General features: G+C 47.8%; 1 protein-coding gene and 1 pseudogene across 1 annotated transcript; both read left to right on the forward strand.

The window, feature by feature from the left end:
• The first annotated feature begins 2,109 nt into the window (after positions 1–2,109).
• On the forward strand, positions 2,110–5,287 carry LOC123396251 (L-type lectin-domain containing receptor kinase IX.1-like). Its single transcript, XM_045091250.1, has 3 exons — positions 2,110–2,935; positions 3,910–4,480; positions 4,657–5,287. The coding sequence occupies exons 1-3, from the start codon at positions 2,110–2,112 to the stop codon at positions 5,285–5,287; spliced, it is 2,028 nt and encodes a 675-aa protein (XP_044947185.1).
• Positions 5,288–6,601: 1,314 nt separating this feature from the next.
• On the forward strand, positions 6,602–17,644 carry LOC123396252 (annotated as a pseudogene).
• Positions 17,645–19,211: the final 1,567 nt, after the last annotated feature.

A 19,211-nucleotide genomic window follows, 5' to 3' on the forward strand; every position in this document is an offset into this window, starting at 1 on the left:
AGAATCATTCAGATTCTATTTGTTTCGTGCTCTGTTTGCCAAGGAGAATCATTCAGATTCTATTTGCCAAGGAGAATCCTCTTCTGAAGTGTTCTGTTCTTAGAAAACACCAGCCAACATGACATTTGGATGTGAGGAAGAAACGCCAGATACCTTCCAGAAACGCCCAAGGGCACCGATGTTGAGAGCTTCTGTCGTTAAGAAACGCCAACAGCAAAGGCGTTGCAGCTCTTCTCAGAAACGCCACAGTTGCATGACGTTTCAGGGAAATGGAAACGCCACAGTGGACAGGCGTTTTGGTGGTGGTAGAAAACGCCGTACTAGACTGACGTTTCTTGATGGGGCAGAAACGTCACGGCTTATGACGTTTCAGAAAAGGTTAGATCGTGAAAACTTTTCAAACTGGATTCATTTTATGCTCAACTTCAAACCATAGGTCAGAACAGTGAAAAAATCCCTCCTACCCAGGCCGCCCACTTTATGACGGCAACACCGTCAGCAACGAGATGACCCAGCCCATGCGGCCATCCGTGATCCCCGGCATTACTCATTCTACTTGAGGCAAAGTCGAGTAGACGAGACAACTGCATCCCCGATCTGGGCCTTTATGACCTATGTAGTATTCTGAGTGTTATGATGTTGTCTGTTGAACTATGAAGTTTTTATCTTCTTAAGTATGAAGTATGAACTATGTCTGTTGAACTATGAACTATGATGTTATGCTGAGTGTTATGCTTTGAATTATGGTGTTATGCTGTGAATTATTGTGTTATGCTGTAAATTATGGTGTTGTGAATTTATCTGTTGAAGTATAAAAATCCGGATCCTCGATGTTGAGGAGAATCATTCTTTGCCAAGGAGAATCATTCAGATTCTATTTGTTCCGTGCTCTGTTTGCCAAGGAGAATCATTCAGATTCTATTTGTCAAGGAGAATCCTCTTCTGAAGTGTTCTGTTCTTAGAAAACGCCAGCCAACATGACGTTTGGATGTGAGGAAGAAACGCCAGATACCTTCCAGAAACGCCCAAGGGCACCGATGTTGAGAGCTTCTGTCGTTAAGAAACGCCAACAGCAAAGGCGTTGCAGCTCTTCTCAGAAACGCCACAGTTGCATGACGTTTCAGGGAAATGGAAACGCCACAGTGGACAGGCGTTTTGGTGGTGGTAGGAAACGCCGTACTAGACTGGCGTTTCTTGATGGGGCAGAAACGTCACGGCTTATGATGTTTCAGAAAAGGTTAGATCGTGAAAACTTTTCAAACTGGATTCATTTTATGCTCAACTTCAAACTTGAAAAAATCCCTCCTACCCAGGCCGCCCACTTTATGACGGCAACACCGTCAGCAACGAGATGACCCAGCCCATGCGGCCATCCGTGATCCCCGGCATTACTCATTCTACTCGAGGCAAAGTCGAGTAGACGAGACAACTGCATCCCCGATTTGGGCCTTTATTTCGTTTTAAGAAATTTTCATTTACCTGCTACTACTGCTAGTAACAAAAAAGTCACTTCGTATGAATAATATTAATATTAATGTATGCCTGGACTGAACCAAGCTCTAACAAAATTTGAGCTACTTTCAAAGTAATGCATGCATCTGCATCTAGGATCTCCCACCAATTGACAATGATGACACAGTCGCTTTTCCTTTCGATTCAGCAGATGGAGATGAAATTCGATCCGTTCTGTGTGCAGGTATGAGTTGTTGGTGTTGCCTTCTTATTTAGTTTTGCGTATTCATGAATCCTTATCATGCTTGCTTGATCGAGAATGCGAGGTTCAGCTTGGAGTTCATTTCATTTCATCTATGGCCTGCCCTGAATTTTAGGACGGTCCTGCCGGTGCATTGGCATGGCCGGCTGTGATGCGCCCCGTTTGTCTGAGGCACCACTGCCGGAGAAGATGCCGGGCAGCGGGTTCAGTCCGTCAAACTTCCTGAAGTCCAAGTCACCCCCTGTCTCCATCTGCCAGCTCTTCGGTCTGAATTTCAAATACGGACACAGGATGACTACAAATGAACTGAAAAATCGCCTTCAACCTCTAGCTGAGAAAAATCGGTGTAAATTTGTGGCTACAAGGCTCGCCTAGAAGACTGACTTCATGCATGGATGCAGTGCTCATATTCTTCTAGCACCGAAAGATCGAAGATGCACCCCTTCTCCCTCTTCCTCCTTATTTTCTTCCTTCCCCATGAAATCCTCTCCGGCACAACAGCCGCCGCCTTGTGTAACCGCCGGTGCGGCGGCACCACCGTCCCCTACCCCTTCGGCTTCTCCGACGGCTGCCCCATCGCCCTGTCATGCGACGCCAACACCTCAACGCCAACCCTCCCGTACAAAGGAGGAGGCAGCGGCACATCGTACCACGTTGTCTCCTTCAACTCCACCATCTCCACCGTCATGGTCGGCCTCCCTCCGTCGTGCAACCGCAGCGTCGCCGATGTAAGGAGGGCGCTCTCGGGCGCCAATTACGGCGTCTCCGCGCGCACCATGCTCTACATCCGCGGGTGCCACGGCGCGTCGGCCTTCAGCTGCACCATGCCCGCGGGCTTCATTACGAGTCTGCTCGACAAGGCGCGGTGCGACGGCAGCGATGCCTCCGTGAAGTGCGTCGCCTCCGTTGCACCGAACGCCTCCGTCGGGTTGGCGTACAGGCAGTTCCTGCGGTGGGAAAACGTAGAAAAGGCAAGCTGCGACGACGTGCTGGCATCGGGGGTGTGTCTGGACATAGTGGACGGGGTGCTGTCGCTCGCCAACGAGGTGGCGGAGCTGGCGTGGTGGCTCAACGGCACGTGCGCCGGCGGCGGGGAGGGTTGCGCGGCCAACGCGATGTGCTCCGATGTAAATACGTCGAACGGGTCTGTGGGGCACCGGTGCACGTGCGCGGCAGGGATGGACGGCGATGGGTTCTTGGCTGGAGACGGATGCTACGTCGGTGAGGACTCCTTTCACTTGCCTCCCCTGCAACCCCTAGCTGCTAAAACGTGAGCTGATCTATTACACAGCCACAAGCCTCTGGTAAAAAATATCCTTCTGTATCTAAATAATTATAGTTCTTTTTTAAATAAAATAATAATTATAGTTCTGTATTTAAATAATTGTAGTTGGAGAAGACTAGGTCTCTTCAACTATAATTATTTAGATACAAAGAGAGTAGCTAAAAGGATTCTTTGCATGTGTGCAAAAAGTAACTGGTTTGAAGTTGGAACTCAATACCAAGAAACAGTCAAACGCCCTTGAGCTGACAGCTTGCTTCAAAGTCTGGCAATCGGTGGAAATAATCACCCGGCCAATGCCTGCCAACTTTCTGTGCAACTTGGGTCCCATCACGCACATCGATCGTTTCCGAATGGAGTGCATCCCCGCCATGCCCAATGCATCCTGCCTTTGATAATTCAGAGAAAGCACCGCCATTGGGATGCTCGTTTTCGCTGTTGAGCGTCCGAAATTGGTAGAAGGAAATGCCATCATGGCTACTTTATCGGATTGATAATATAGTTACATCGTTTGCAATGGCATTCACCAAGAATTTGGGGAGGGGTACAAGAAGCATAAGCAAATTTCGCTAAACATCGGCTTGGTAGAAGAGAAGTGGTAACTATGATTTCTTAAGTTGTAAGCCGCTAATTAATCGTTTTTCCCAGGATAACACTATCACAATTAATGAGAGTTCCTTACATCTAGCTAGTGATGCTAGCCGTCCTGTCTGATCTTGATTTTGGCCATATCCCTGTATAAATCTCCAACATCGGAAGGCTTCGGCAAGAATTTGGAAATAGCAAAATCTCAAGCGATTAAGATGTAGCAAAACCTTTCATCCATTAGTTTGCAATAGTAGAAACACTACAATACAGTTGAGAAGCTTAACTTTTGACGTCTGCTATTGCTTGTTCCCATCTTTTCATGGAGAAGGTGCATCCCTGCGTGGTGTCTCAAGCTCAAAGCGCCAAAAACTAATTCTGCTGGTCAGCGTGTTTGGCGCGTTCCTGGCTTCTCTTGGCATCTTGGCCCTCTTCCTCACACACCGGCGGAGAAGACGCAATGCCACAACGAAGACAACCAATCAGATCCCGAAAAAGGCAGTGACACACTTCCACGGTGAATTCGTAGAGGACGAGCTAGAAGAAGGAGCTAAAGGCCCCCGGCCATTTACCTACCATGAGCTCACCATCGCCACCGACAACTTCTCCGACGACAGGGCGCTGGGGAGAGGAGGCTTTGGGTCTGTGTACCAAGGGTTTATGAGCAACATGAAACAGGAAGTGGCTGTCAAGAGGGTATCTGAGACCTCCCGGCAGGGCTGGAAGGAGTTCGTCTCAGAGGTGCGGATCATTAGTCGGCTCAGGCACCGGAACCTAGTGCAGCTCATTGGTTGGTGCCACGGCGGCGACGAGCTCCTCCTCGTCTACGAGCTGATGCACAATGGCAGCCTTGACACTCATCTCCACGGACTAGACTGCATGCTGACATGGCCTGTTAGGTATGTTTACTTAATAATTAACTACTCCCTCGTATCCGTGTTAATTCTCACAACTTTTGTATAACTCTGTACTAAAGTTGCCACAATTAATATGGGTAGGAGGGAGTATTTGAAAAAAAATATACTCCTAGGTTGAAATATGTTTGGTGCTTTTTACTTAATTAACTATTTTTCAGGTATGACATATTGCTCGGTGTAGGTTCAGCGCTTCTGTACCTACACCAAGAGACGGAACACCGCGTTGTGCACAGGGACATCAAGCCTAGCAACATCATGCTAGACGCCTCCTTCACAGCCAAGCTCGGTGACTTTGGGCTCGCGAGGCTCATCAACGATGGTCGAAGATCGCACACGACCGGCATAGCCGGCACGATGGGGTACATCGATCCGGAGAGCATGCTGGCCGGCAGGGCAAGCGTCGAGTCAGACGTGTATAGCTTCGGGGTCGTCCTTCTCGAGGTTGCATGTGGGCGGCGGCCAGCTCTGGTCCAGGAAGACGGTGATGTCGTCCACCTGGTCCAATGGGTGTGGGACTTGTATGGCAGAGGATCAATTCTTGGCGCTGCCGACGAGCGACTTAGGGGGGAGTTTGACAACACGGAGATGGAGCGTGTTATGGTCATGGGGCTCTGGTGCGCGCACCCTGACCGTGGCATGCGACCATCCATCAGGCAAGTGGTGAACGTGCTGCTGTCCGAAGCGCCATTACCATGCCTCCCGGCGAGGATGCCGGTGGCGACCTATGGGCCGCCGACTAACCATTCGAGTTCCGGAACTTTGGCGCTGAGCAGCGTCAGTGGCCGGTGATGGCGTTCCCACCAGAACAATAGTTAAGTTCTCCATTATGATAAAATCGGCCACGAACAATGCAGATATAAATTGTTGCCGCAGTTGGACATCTACAGAGCACACCATGTATATTGCCGGATCGTCTTTGTTTGCAAAGAAACTCTTCATCTTCTTCCTCATCAGGTTCTTGCTTCCTCATGAAACCTCATCCACATCAACCACCGCTTGCCGCTGGTTGATGATTCTTTTGGCTCATCGGTGGCCAGCGACAGCGTGGAGGCCGGTTTGACTCATTCAGCTCAGGGCAAAGTCGAGGCATCGCCGAAATGGGCCTTTCGGATCGTTTCAGAAATTTCCAAGTACTAATAAAATCACTTTGTACGTTTAATGTATGCTTGGATTAACCAAGCTCTGACAATTTGAGCTACTCCAGAAATCAAAAGAATGCAAGCATGTGCGGTTCTGCTTCTGCGCAAATTGAGGATGATGACACACGGTTGCTTTCTCATTCGATTCAGATGAGAATGTAATTCGATTGGTTTGAAGGTACTCCTGATTTCTCGCTTGAGTTGTTGTTGTTGCCTTCGTATGGGAGGGAGCTCTCGTTTTGTGTGATCATGTTCGTCAGGCTTGCTTGATCGAGAATCTTAGGACGCATAACTTGTGTATGTGGGACGCCTGAGTTCTGATGCTGGAATGGCATGGCCGGCCATCATGTGCACAGGAAGGCTGCCCGACAGCCCATCGATGTGCTGCGTCCGTTCGAGGCACCGCTGCCGCCTGCCGGAGAAGATGCCCGGCAGCGGGCGCCGGCTACTTCGGTCTGTCAAACTTGCTGAAGTCGAACTTGCCTGAAATTTCTGAAAAGGACATAGGGCGACTATTCATCAACTGAACGATCGCCTTGTACGTCTAGCTGAGAAAAATAAGTGTAATTTGTGGGTATATGCCTACAAGAATCGCCTAGCTAGAAGGCTGACTTTATCGGGTTTTTTTAAAATACTTTGACTGACTTTATTCGTTGCCTAGAAGACTCGCCTACAAAGACTGACTTGATCGTTATTGTGCCCATCTTGTTCTAGCACCGAGAGATCCAATATGAGTAATACTACATCAACGTAATGCTACGTAAATGTTTTACGTAATGTGTTACATGAACCAATTAAATTAAAGTCTCGAGGATGAAGCGCCTCCATCCCCTGAAAAGAGCAATGCTACACATACGCACAGTTACGTTCAGTTTTACATAAATGGCCATTTGGCAATCTATGATTGGAAGTAGGGGGGAGGAGAGGCCCACCCTCGTTGCAATTCAGGGGGCCGACAGAATGGATGAAGGAAGGTTACATAAACACTGCACGTAGCTGTTCGTAGATGTAGTATTATTGTCCTGAAAATCAAGGGGGGCCAAGTTAATTAATTAGGGCGAAGTTAATTAGTTAGGAAACTTACATTAGTTTTGTAAAGCATACGTAGATGCAACATTTTTCGTGCACCACTTGTTCCTCGTCCTCTCCCTCCTCATTTTCTTGCTTTCAGATGAAACCACCTACTCCGCGGCCGCAGCTTCCGACGGCGGCGGCGGCCAGTGCATACGCCGGTGCGGCAGCGCCAGTGTTCCTATCCTTTTGGCTTCTCCCCCGACTATCCCATCCCGCTGTCCTGCGACGCCAGCACCTTCACGCCAAATCCTCCCATACATAGCAGACAACGGCACCACATACCGCATGATTGCCTTCAACTCCACCACCTCCACGGTCCTTGTCGGCCTCCCTCCGTCGTGCAGCCGCAGCGTCCCCGAGGCCAGGATGGAGCTCTCGAGGGGCAACTACGACGTGTCGTCCAGCACCAGTCTTTTCCTTCGCGGCGGCTGCAGCGGGATCAACGCGTCGGCGGGCGCCGGATGCAGCATGCCCGTGGACGCCATGTCCAGGCTGCTCCGCACGGCGCGGTGCATCGGCCTCGGCAACGACGCCTCTGTGGTGTGTGTCGCTTCCGCTGTGGCAAACTCCCCGGTGCATGACCAACTTCTGCGGTGGGAGAAGGTCGAGAAGAAAAGGTGTGATGACGGCCTGACTGATTGAACGTGGATCAACTAGGCATAGATTGATCCAGTACAAACCCGTGTAGTTACCTTGTCCTGAGCTGGATGAGCCCGCACCGTTCTCCATCAGTGTGGTGGCGACGGCGGTGATGACGAAGAAGGGTTAGGCATGGGTGGAACTTCCCGTGAGCACCGCGCTTAACCTAGATCAGATAGGTATGTCGGTAGGGGTGTGACGGCGGCGAATCTCGTAGTTCGTGCCCCGACACCCAACGTCCTTTATATAGCGTGGGTCACAGGGGCCACCAACCATAATGGGTTGGGCGCCCCTGATCAGGGCGCATAGATCAAGGCCCCGTGGGCCGTTGGGCCCATGCGGTGAGAGATGAAACTAACATTCCCTCCTTGATCTCGACTTTTACTTTTGACTTTATACTTGTCATTGGTTCCATCACATATAAGCATGTAGAGCATGTCTCATCGTCACAGCTCAATTGCTGATAGAATCATACAGCTACAACACACTTTTGTTTTGAAACAAATTCATTTACTTTTGGGCCTCTCATAATCCATGGATCATAGGCTTTCCAACAAACCCATGCCGGCTAAGTGTTCCTTGAACACACTGGGTGGGAAGCCTTTCGTTAGCGGATCCGCAAGCATATACCTTGTACTTATATGCTCGAGACTTATGGTTTGATCCTGGATTTTATCTTTCACAACGTAATACTTTATATCTATAGTCTTGGAAGCATTACTAGACTTGTTGTTGTGAGCATAGAATATTGCGGGCTGGTTGTCACAGTATATCTTTAGTGGCTTGTGAATACAATCCACCACTTTCAAATCGGGTATGAATTTCTTTAACCATATCACCTGCCCGGTGGCTTCAAAACATGCTATGAACTCTGCTTGCATCGTGGACGATGCAACTATGGTCTGTTTGGAGCTTTTCCATGAAATAGCTCCCCCTGCGAGAGTGAACACGTACCGAGACGTGGATTTTCTATCATCTCTATCTCCCGCAAAATCTGCATCTGAGTACCCTTTTATCTCTAGGGACTCAGATCTCTTGTATGTTAGCATGATTTCTTTTGTGCCTTGCACATAACGCAGAGCTTTCTTTGCCATATTTCAGTGCTCTTGGCCTGGATTTGCTTGATATCTACCGAGTACCCCGGTGATAAATGCCAAGTCAGGGCGTGTGCACACTTGTGCATACTGTAAACTTCCAACAGCCGAAGTATACGGTATTATTTTCATTTCATCGAGCTCGTACTTATTCTTGGGACATTGGTGATTCCCAAAACTGTCGCCGTTGACTATTGGAGCAGGCGTGGCTTTACACTTGTGCATGTTATACTTTTGGAGAACTTTCTTTAAATATGCTTTTTGTGAAAGTCCTAAGACTCCATTTTTCCTGTCTCGGTGAATTTCAATGCCCAAAACATATGATGCATCACCAAGGTCTTTCATGTCAAAGTTCGAGGATAAAAACTTCTTTGTCTCTTGTAGTAGACTAATACCATTGCTTGCAAGCCAGATCTCATCCACATACAAGATTAGGAAAATATGTTTCCCATGTTTAAACTTTGCATAAATGCAATTATCCTCAACATTTTCTTGAAATCCAAACCTTTTAATAGTATCATTAAACTTTATGTACCACTGTCTAGATGCTTGCCTTAGCCCATAAATGAATTTCTTTAGGCGACATCCCATGTTTTCCTTGCCTTCCATCATAAAACCCTTGGGTTGTTTCATGTATACATCTTCTTCTAAATCTCCGTTTAGAAATGTTGTCTTTACATCCATTTGATGCAGCTCTAAATCAAAATGAGCAACTAATGCCATTATGATTCTGAAGGAATCCTTACAAGAGACTGGAGAAAAAGTCTTATTGTAATCTATTCCTTCTCTTTGCGTGAATCCTTTTGCCACAAGTCGGGCTTTATACTTATCAACATTCCCATTAGAGTCATACTTTGTTTTGTAGATCCATTTGCATCCTACTGTCTTTGCTCCTGTAGGAATGATCTCTAAGTCCCAAACATTATTGGAACTCATCGATTTCATTTCATCTTCCATTGCCTCTAGCCATTTTGATGAGTAAGGGCTTTTAACGGCTACTTCGTATGTGGTGGGATCACCATCCTTATGAACCATTTCCGTGTTATAGACTTTATAATCAGTAGAAATAGCAGGTCTTCTTGTTCTATTAGACCTTCTAAGTGCCTCGTTGTCTGGCACACTTTCTACTTTTTCTTGCTGCAATTCCCTTGCATGATCAACAACAGGTTCAGTCGGCTCCTGAAGGACAGGTTCCGGGTCTTCTCCCATAGTTTTCATCGTTGGAGTCACAGCTGGTAGCGAGAAAAATGGCTCTTGAATCATCAGAATGGGTGCATGCACCCTTTTCTCCTCAAGATCAATTTTCCAAGCTACCATGCTCCCCCAATCATTAGGTCCTCTAAGAAGACAGCATGTCTCATTTCTACAAACTTTGTGAATTTGTCTGGACACTAGAAACGAAAACCTTTTGATCTATCAGGGTAGCCAATGAAATGGCAACTCACCGTCTTTGGATCTAACTTTCCAATGTTTGGATTAAACATTTTGGCCTCAGCTGGACATCCCCACACTCTGAAGTGTTGCAGGGATGGCACTCTTCCTGTCCATAGCTTGTGCGGTGTTTTGGGCACCGACTTGCTTGGTACTCTATTGAGAATGTGAATGGCGGTTTTAAGCGCCTCCATCCACAATCCCAATGGCATGTCGGAGTAGCTCATCATGTTGCGCACCATATCCATGAGGGTACGGTTGCGCCTTTCAGTACTCCATTTTGCTGAGGCTCGCCCGGCATTGAATACTGGGCGACAATGCGAGGCTCCTGCAAGAACTTTGCAAAAGATCCAGGGACTTGGCCGTATGGTGTGTGTCGATCGTAGTACTCCCCCCACGGTCGGACCACACAATCTTAATCTTTTTGTCAAGCTGATTTTTAACTTCAGTTTTGAATATCATGAATTTATCCAATGCCTCGTTTCTTTCTTTGATTGGATAAATGTAACCGAAGCGGGAGTAATCGTGTGTGAATGTTATGAATGAATCATAACCATCCACACTTTTCACCGGAAACGGTCCACACATATCAGTGTGGATTATTTCCAGTGTTCCTTTGCTTCAGTTTGCACCTTTCTTTATCTGTTTTACATATTTTCCTTTAATGCAATCTACGCATTGCTCTAAGCGAGATAACTCCAACTTTGGAAGAATTTCGCTTTTGATTAACCTTTCTATTCCCCCCCTGGAAATATGGCACAATCGACAGTGTTATAGTTTCGAGGAGTCGTGAGTTCTCTTTCTTTTCTTTTGCTCGTTGTTCGACGAAGAACTTGGCACATTCACATTATTTGCATAATTCACTTTATCACGAATTGATAACAAATAAAGCTTATCATGAAGAAAGGCATTGCCTACATAATCATTATTGTACCACACGGTACATTTACCATGTCCAAAAACACATTGATAATTGTCTTTGTCTAAGCACAACACACTTATTAAGTTCCTATTACATGAAGGCACAAAAAGAACATCACTAAGCAGAAGCTTGAATCCTTCGGTTAGCTCCAAGGAGACGTCACCTACGGCTTCAACTTTTTCTTGGACACCATTCGCGACTTCAATACTTCTTTCGTTTTGGCACATGGTCCTCGTCGAACTGAACCCCTGTAAAGAGTTTGCAACATGAACAGTCGCACTTGAGTCAATCCACCAAGTAGATTTTAAAAACTTTACATACAGAGATTCGTTTACTAAGGAAACAATAAAGTTACCTCTCTTTGCCATGAAGACCTTTAGCCAGGCAGCACATGTTGGAAATATGCCCTAGAGGCAATAATAAATTAGTTATTATTATATTTCTTTGTTCATGATAATCGTTTATTATCCATGCTATAATTGTATTGATTGGAAACACAGTGCATGTGTGGATACATAGACAAAACATTGTCCCTAGTAAGCCTCTAGTTGACTAGCTCGTTGATCAAAGATGGTCAAGGTTTCCTGACCATAGGCAAGTGTTGTCACTTGATAACGGGATCACATCATTAGGAGAATCATGTGATGGACTAGACCCAAACTAATAGACGTAGCATGTTGATCGTGTCATTTTGTTGCTACTGTTTTCTGCGTGTCAAGTATTTGTTCCTATGACCATGAGATCATATAACTCACTGACACCGGAGGAATGCTTTGTGTGTATCAAACGTCGCAACGTAACTGGGTGACTATAAAGATGCTCTACAGGTATCTCCGAAGGTGTTCGTTGAGTTAGTATGGATCGAGACTGGGATTTGTCACTCCGTGTGACGGAGAGGTATCTCGGGGCCCACTCGGTAATACAACATCACACACAAGCCTTGCAAGCAATGTGACTTAGTGTAAGTTGCGGGATCTTGTATTACGGAACGAGTAAAGAGACTTGCCGGTAAACGAGATTGAAATAGGTATGCGGATACTGACGATCGAATCTTGGGCAAGTAACATACCGAAGGACAAAGGGAATGACATACGGGATTATATGCATCCTTGGCACTGAGGTTCAAACGATAAGATCTTCGTAGAATATGTAGGATCCAATATGGGCATCTAGGTCCCGCTATTGTATATTGACCGAGGAGTCTCTCGGGTCATGTCTACATAGTTCTCGAACCCGCAGGGTCTGCACACTTAAGGTTCGACGTTGTTTTATGCGTATTTGAGTTATATGGTTGGTTACCAAATATTGTTCGGAGTCCTGGATGAGATCACGGACGTCACGAGGGTTTCCGGAATGGTCCGGAAACAAAGATTGATATATGGGATGACCTCATTTGATTACCGGAAGGTTTTCGGAGTTACCGGGAATGTACCGGGAATGACGAATGGGTTCCGGGTGTTCACCGGGGGGGGGGGGGGGGGGGGAGGGGGGGCAACCCACCCCGGGGAAGCCCATAGGCCTTGGGGTGGCGCACCAGCCCTTAGTGGGCTGGTGGGACAGCCCAAGAAGGCCCTATGCGCCATAGGAAGAAAATGAAAGAGAAAAAAAGAGGAGGTGGGAAAAGGGGGAAGGACTCCTCCTTCCAAACCTAGTTGGACTCGGTTTGGAAGGGGAGGGTTGCCCCCCTTGGCTCGGCCGAACCCCTTGGGGGTCCTTGGACCCCAAGGCAAGGCTCCCCCTCTTCCCCCTATATATGGAGGTTTTAGTGCTGATTTGAGACAACTTTGCCATGGCAGCCCGAGCACATATCTCCACGGTTTTACCTCTAGATCGCGTTTCTGCGGAGCTCGGGCGGAGCCCTGCTGAGATTAGATCACCACCAACCTCCGGAGCACCGTCACGCTGCCGGAGAACTCATCTACCTCTCCGTATCTCTTGCTGGATCAAGAAGGCCAAGATCATCGTCGAGCTGTACGTGTGCTGAACGCGGAGGTGCCGTCCGTTCGGCACTAGATCGTGGGACTGATCGCGGGACGGTTCGCGGGGCGGAATCGAGGGACGTGAGGACGTTCCACTACATCAACCGCGTTCACTAACGCTTCTGCTGTGCGATCTACAAGGGTACGTAGATCGAATATCCCCTCTCGTAGATGGACATCACCATGATAGGTCTTCGTGCGCGTAGGAAATTTTTTGTTTCCCATGCGACATTCCCCAACAGCACAGTCCTTCTTGTAGTGCCCGATTTTCTTGCAGTACATGCAGGTGTCCTTGTCTACTGTTATTGGCTTTGGCTGATAATAGACGGGAGCCTTGCCTTGGAGCTTGTTCTGTGGCTTGGAGGGAGAATTCTGATTAGGTGGGAAAACCTTTTTCTTTTCCTTCACATAGTTAAGGGAGGCACCATGTGAAGCCTTAATCCTCTCCTCCTCTTGTGAGCACATTGCGATGACCTTTTCAATATCCCAAGTCTCGGGCTGCATGTTGTAGTTGACTACAAAGGTATCGAACTCTTTAGGCAACGAAGCCATGACCAGGTGCACGAGGAGAGCTGGCTTAATCTCCAGGTACGCATCCATAGGCTTAAGCTTGGCTGCAGTGTTGCTCATCCTAAGGATGTGCTCCCTTATGCCATGCCCACCTCCATTACAGCTCTCTGTCACCAGTTGTTTGATCAACTGGGTGGCATAGGTTTTAGAAGAGCCAGTAAACTGACTCTTTATCTTGTTGAGCATCTCCTTTGCCGTAGGGCACTCTGCTATCGAGCCCACGATGGTGGTCTCAATAGTGTTCTTAATAAATGTCAAACATTTCTTGTTGGCATTTATCCATAACCTGTTACGAATGGAGTAGGACATCTCCTCTTTGCCACAGTCCCATTGCTTTTTCTCCCAGCTTTCATCATCCTCGTCAGCATCTCTGACTGGATCTGCGGGTGCAACTGGCTGTGGTTCCTTCAGAACCCAGTCCACCTCCGCAATGCACAAAGCCATATCAACCTTCTTCCTCCACTCAGAGTAATTATCCCCTATGAGCGTAGGAACATCCTTGAGGCAACTCATCAGATGAAAACCTCCTCAAATCACCACATAAGCGAAGTCAGTACGACAATTATATGCAGTAAATAACGTGGGTTAACATAATCATACAATTGCCTATGCAAATTAATCTACATTACCGTTGGGCAAATGATAGAAATAAATGCATCATTTTGCAATGTGCAACATGATCATGTTACTAAACAACGTTGGTCAGAATAATAACATGACCATATTCCATATTTCGTTTAGCAGTGGAAAACGTGAAATAAAATTTCATATGCCTCTTAACTTTTTAGAAAATAATTCTAACATTTAAAATAAAATTCATGAACTTTATTAATGCATTTTATAAAGATCACCTACTTTTTCCTTTTCTGAAAAACTACTCAATTTTCAGAGATACCTTTATTTTTCTTTTTCAGAAAAATACTATCACACTGTGTTAATTAAAACAGAAAGTTGGAACATTTTATATTCCCTTTTCTAAGCATATTTTCATAGGAAAAATGGCTAGGGAAAAACTATTTTAAATCTGCCAAAAGGACAGAAATAAAAATCCTTCTTGAAAAGGAAAACTTGCTTGGGCCGGCCTGGGATTTGGGGCGGCCTGCTCCCGCTGGCCAAAAAAAAAGCCACCGCTCCAGGCGCTGGAGCCCCTCCTGGCCTCGGCCTCGCTGGCTCTCGGCCTGTGCTGGCCTGCCCCTTTCGTGGCCCAATGGCCCGATCGGTTCTAGGGTCTACTGGCAGGGGAACCCTGGCCGTTGGAGATCATCCGACGGCTCTCCGCGTCCCTCGCTTGAACAAAAGGAACCGCAACCACCCCATCCCGAAAACCTAATCATTTTCTTCCCTACAGCGCCGCTCGATGCCTCTCGTTTCCTCTTCTCTCGGCGAGAAGTATCCGCAGGGTCGAGCCCCTCCTAGCGCATGCGGCCGAGCCCCTCCTAGGTGCGGCGGCCGGGCCCCTTCCTAGCGCGGCGGCCGAGCGCCTCCTAGGTGCGGCGGCCCAGCCCCTCCTAGGTGGCTTACATGCCCTGCCGGCGCACCTCATGCGCACAAGGCCAGGGCCTTCGGTGGCCACGGCGGCCGAGCCTCTCTCCAGCGCTTGTAGTCCGAGAGAGGGGCCCTGTTTCCGTGGTTGCCGAGGCCTCTGGCGGTTGCCTTCGCCCCTTCCTTAGCCACTGGCCTTCAGGCTCTTCTTAGCAGCGAGTGGTGGCTGAACGCCCTGTCGTTTGGCTCGTCGAGGCAGGGAGGCCTCCCTCTCCCTCTTGCCGGTGTGCGCGAACACCTTGATGGTGAACGCGTCGCCGTCAAGCGGAGGAGCGGGGTCTCCCTTGTCCCGTTAATACTTTGTGCCGATGGTTCCCTCCCCTTTCTTTTATTTTTTGTTTTTCTTGGTTTGCCTTTTTCGGATGGGATCTGAGTGCTTTTCTTGTTGGATCTTGATCCGTACTTTGCCTCCGAGGAGGTAGGTTCTTCTTCCCCGCACCTCGGCTTGCCGATGCGTGTGGGGATCGAGAGGAACAGGCGCGGCCTTGCGGCGGCGCTTCTTTTCCGACGAGGCCCTAGGCCGTCTTCGGTACTTGCCCATCTAGGGTTCATGTGGGGAGGGGAAGGGGAAACTTTCTTTTCGATTTCTTTCAACCGAATGAATCTTTGCCTAGTGGCTCATGATACCATTGATTGAACGTGGATCAACTAGGCATAGATTGATCTGGTACAAACCCGTGTAGTTCTTGTCCTGAGCCGGATGAGCCCGCACCGTTCTCCATCGGTGTGGTGGCGACGGCGGTGATGACGAAGAAGGGTTAGGCGTGGGTGGAACTTCTCGTGAGCACCGCGCTTAACCTAGATCAGATAGGTATGTCGGTAAGGGTGTGATGGCGGCGAATCTCTTAGTTTGTGCCCCGGCACCCCACCGTCCTTTATATAGCGCGGGTCACAGGGGCGCACCAATCATAATGGGTTGGACACCCCCGATCAAGGCACATAGATCAAGGCCCGGTGGGCCGTTGGGCCCACGCGGTGAGAGATCAACCTAACACTGACCTCCTAGGTGTTCCTGCTCACGGCGGAGGGGATGGCTATGGTGGAGTTCGGCGTGGCGGAGCTGGGATGGTGGCTCAACTAGACGTGCGGCGCCGGCGGGGTCGACGGTTGCGCGGCGAACGCGACGTGCACCAATGTACAAACGCCCAACGGGGACATGGGGCACCGGTGCGCGTGCGTGGCAGGGATGGCCGGCGACGGCTTCATGGCCGGCGACGGATGCTACCTCGGTAAGTCTTGACTTGCTACATCTGAGTTAATTTAAACTTTTCTGCATGTATGATGGTCTTTCATCATTTGGTCCATACTTTCCATGCAGCTTCTAGCTCGAAGCATAAACAACTACCAGTAGCCGTGTTGACGTCTGTTGTTTCCGTTGTGTTCCTACTTTCTCTTTCCATAACGGCTTCCTTCCTCATTCGCCGTAATACCATGAAAAAAACAAAACGAGCTTTGAAACGGGGGACAACACTCTTTCATGGTGAACTTGTCGACGAAGAACTCGACCAAGGAGTTGAGGGCCCCCGACGATTTTCTTATAACGAGCTCGCGGTCGCGACCGATAATTTCTCTGATGATAGAGCGCTCGGGAGAGGAGGCTTTGGTTCTGTGTACCGAGGGTTTATGAGCGATATGAACCACGAAGTTGCTGTTAAGAGGGTGTCTGAAACCTCTCGACAGGGCTGGAAGGAGTTCGTCTCCGAGGTGCGGATCATTAGTCGGCTCAGGCATCGGAACCTTGTGCAGCTCATTGGCTGGTGCCATGGCGGCGACGAGCTCCTCCTCGTCTACGAGCTGATGCACAATGGCAGCCTCGACACTCATTTGTACAGATCTGACTACGTGTTGACATGGCCTGTTAGGTATGTTGCTAGTTAATCAACCATTTGAACAAATCTTACAACAATTTACTAATCCCTCCGTTTCATAATTCTTGTCTTGGTTTCAGACTTTTCGGTCAAATTAAACTAAAACCACGACAAGAATCATGAAACGGAGAAGGGACATGCAATTGCTCATTTCTACTCCCTCCGTTCCTAAATATAAGTCTTTTAGGAGATTCCACTAGAAGACCACATACGAAGCAAAATGAATGAATCTATATTCTAAAATATGTCTATATACATCTGAATGTAGTCTTTTAGTGGAACCTCTAAAAAAACTTATATCTAGGAACGGAGGGAGCATTTGATACTTCTAAAAAACTTCAGGTATGAGACAGTGCTGGGCGTAGGTTCGGCACTTCTGTACCTGCACCAAGACACGGAGCAGCGCGTGGTGCACAGGGACATCAAGCCAAGCAACATCATGTTGGACACGTCCTTCACCGCCAAACTTGGTGACTTTGGGCTCGCAAGGCTCATCAATGACGGCAGAAGATCGCACACGACCGGCATTGCCGGCACGATGGGGTACATCGATCCGGAGAGCGTGCTAACCGGCAGGGCGAGCGTAGAGTCGGATGTGTACAGCTGTGGGAGTTGTATGGCAGAGGTTTAATTCTTGACGCTGCCGACAAGCGACTTAGTGGGGAGTTTGAGGGCAGGAAGATGGAGCGTGTGATGGTCGTGGGGCTCTGGTGCGCGCACCCTGACCGTGGCATGCGTCCATCCATCAGGCAAGCGATGAACGTGCTGCGGTTCGAAGCGCCGTTGCCGAGCCTCCCGGCGAGGATGCCGGTGGCTACCTATGGGCCGCCGACTAATCCTTCGACTTCAGGAACTTTGGTGTTGAGCAGCAGCATCAGTGGACGGTGATGGCGTTCCTACCAGTACACACATGGACCACCATGGACTTGCGGTCTGGACCTTACGGATTGGGAGTTGCAGACTGATGTGGCATATCATTTTGTGTGTCCGGTCTAATTGGAAAGCACTGGACCTACATCGCAAATTCGTTGTGTGTATCTAATTCCACGCGCATTGCAGCTGAAATTGATTGATAAAAATTTGGGTTGATAACATGAGAACCAAAATCTCTAAAATGAAAGTTCCCTAAAAGAATTTGAGAACCAAAATTTGAAATACATATGAATTACTATATTTTATGAGAAATGATTAGTATCTACCGGCGGATTGCTCCTAGGCGTCAACCGCCTCCATCGTCTACCACGTGTCTACCTTTCCTTTCTTAGAAACACCTTCATCTTATCCAGGAACAGGGCCACGGCTCGCACGGACATCGATTATGAAAAGGATATAAATTTCTGCAACAAGATCTTAGTTGCAGAATAATTCTGCAGCAAGACCTTTGTTGCAAAATGTTTTTGCAAATTTTCTAACATCGGTAAAGTTTTTGTAACAAGACTTTTGTTACAGAAATTTCTTTGACAAGATTGTTGTTGCACGAAGAAAATTGTAACAAGACCTTTATTGCAATAAAAAAAAATCTGCAACTTGATCTATGTCGTAAAAAAATCTGCAACATGACCCATGTTTCCGCAACACAACCTATGTTGCAGTAGTACATGATGATGCTCGGCTATTCGATTCGTGAGATCCGACGACTTAGGAGGTGACGGATCTTTTCGAAGAATCTGTCGGCTTACGCGTAGCAGCTCCCATATTTTATTATGTATAGTGATAAGAATCTTTATTGACTATAAATTATAATTAAATAAAAAAAATCACATGCATGTCTAACCCGCTGTGACTTGAATTCAGACCACGGATCCTGCCCATGGTCAAATCATTAGGGCCCACACAGCTGTCAGGCTCTTAGTGTATTTGGGAATATTTCACTCTTTTAAATGAAGTTGTATTTCATCTGATTGGACATCTAGTGGGTCCATGTCTTCAGATTCCTCTGTACACATGTTATCTACTTTACTCCATACCTATGCACGTTGCGCTCTTTTAGACACACTGAAACTGCTACATGTAACTGTTAGGTGTATAATTTACCAAACTTTATTCACTTAGATGTATGTTTATTATCAAGATTTATTAATTAATTAGCTGCACGTTTTAAATACTCATATAAAGTGCTTCGTATTGTCATACCAGATCACTGTACACGTAAACAAAAAGTGATGCAATGGAACGTTTCCGGGTTAAAAATAGTTGCAACCAGCGGATCCGTACGACTTCTACGAGCACGAACCCGAAGAGCAGATCTGTGAGCCGGACGGGCCGATGCTCCTTGTCTTGATTCCGGCGACGACGAACATGGCTCCGAAAGTGGTAGCTGCCTGCTCTCCTTAGAGAAGACGAAGCCCAACCAGATATAATCGGACATGATTCAAATTGTGAAGTTGGGGAAGAGTAATGTTGTGCGGGGGACGGGGGGAGGAGGGAGCAGGTATGGTGGCAGGGAGTCAGATAC

This window comes from Hordeum vulgare, chromosome 5H (assembly GCF_904849725.1).
Source record: "Hordeum vulgare subsp. vulgare chromosome 5H, MorexV3_pseudomolecules_assembly, whole genome shotgun sequence".
NCBI classification, from domain to species: domain Eukaryota; kingdom Viridiplantae; phylum Streptophyta; class Magnoliopsida; order Poales; family Poaceae; genus Hordeum; species Hordeum vulgare.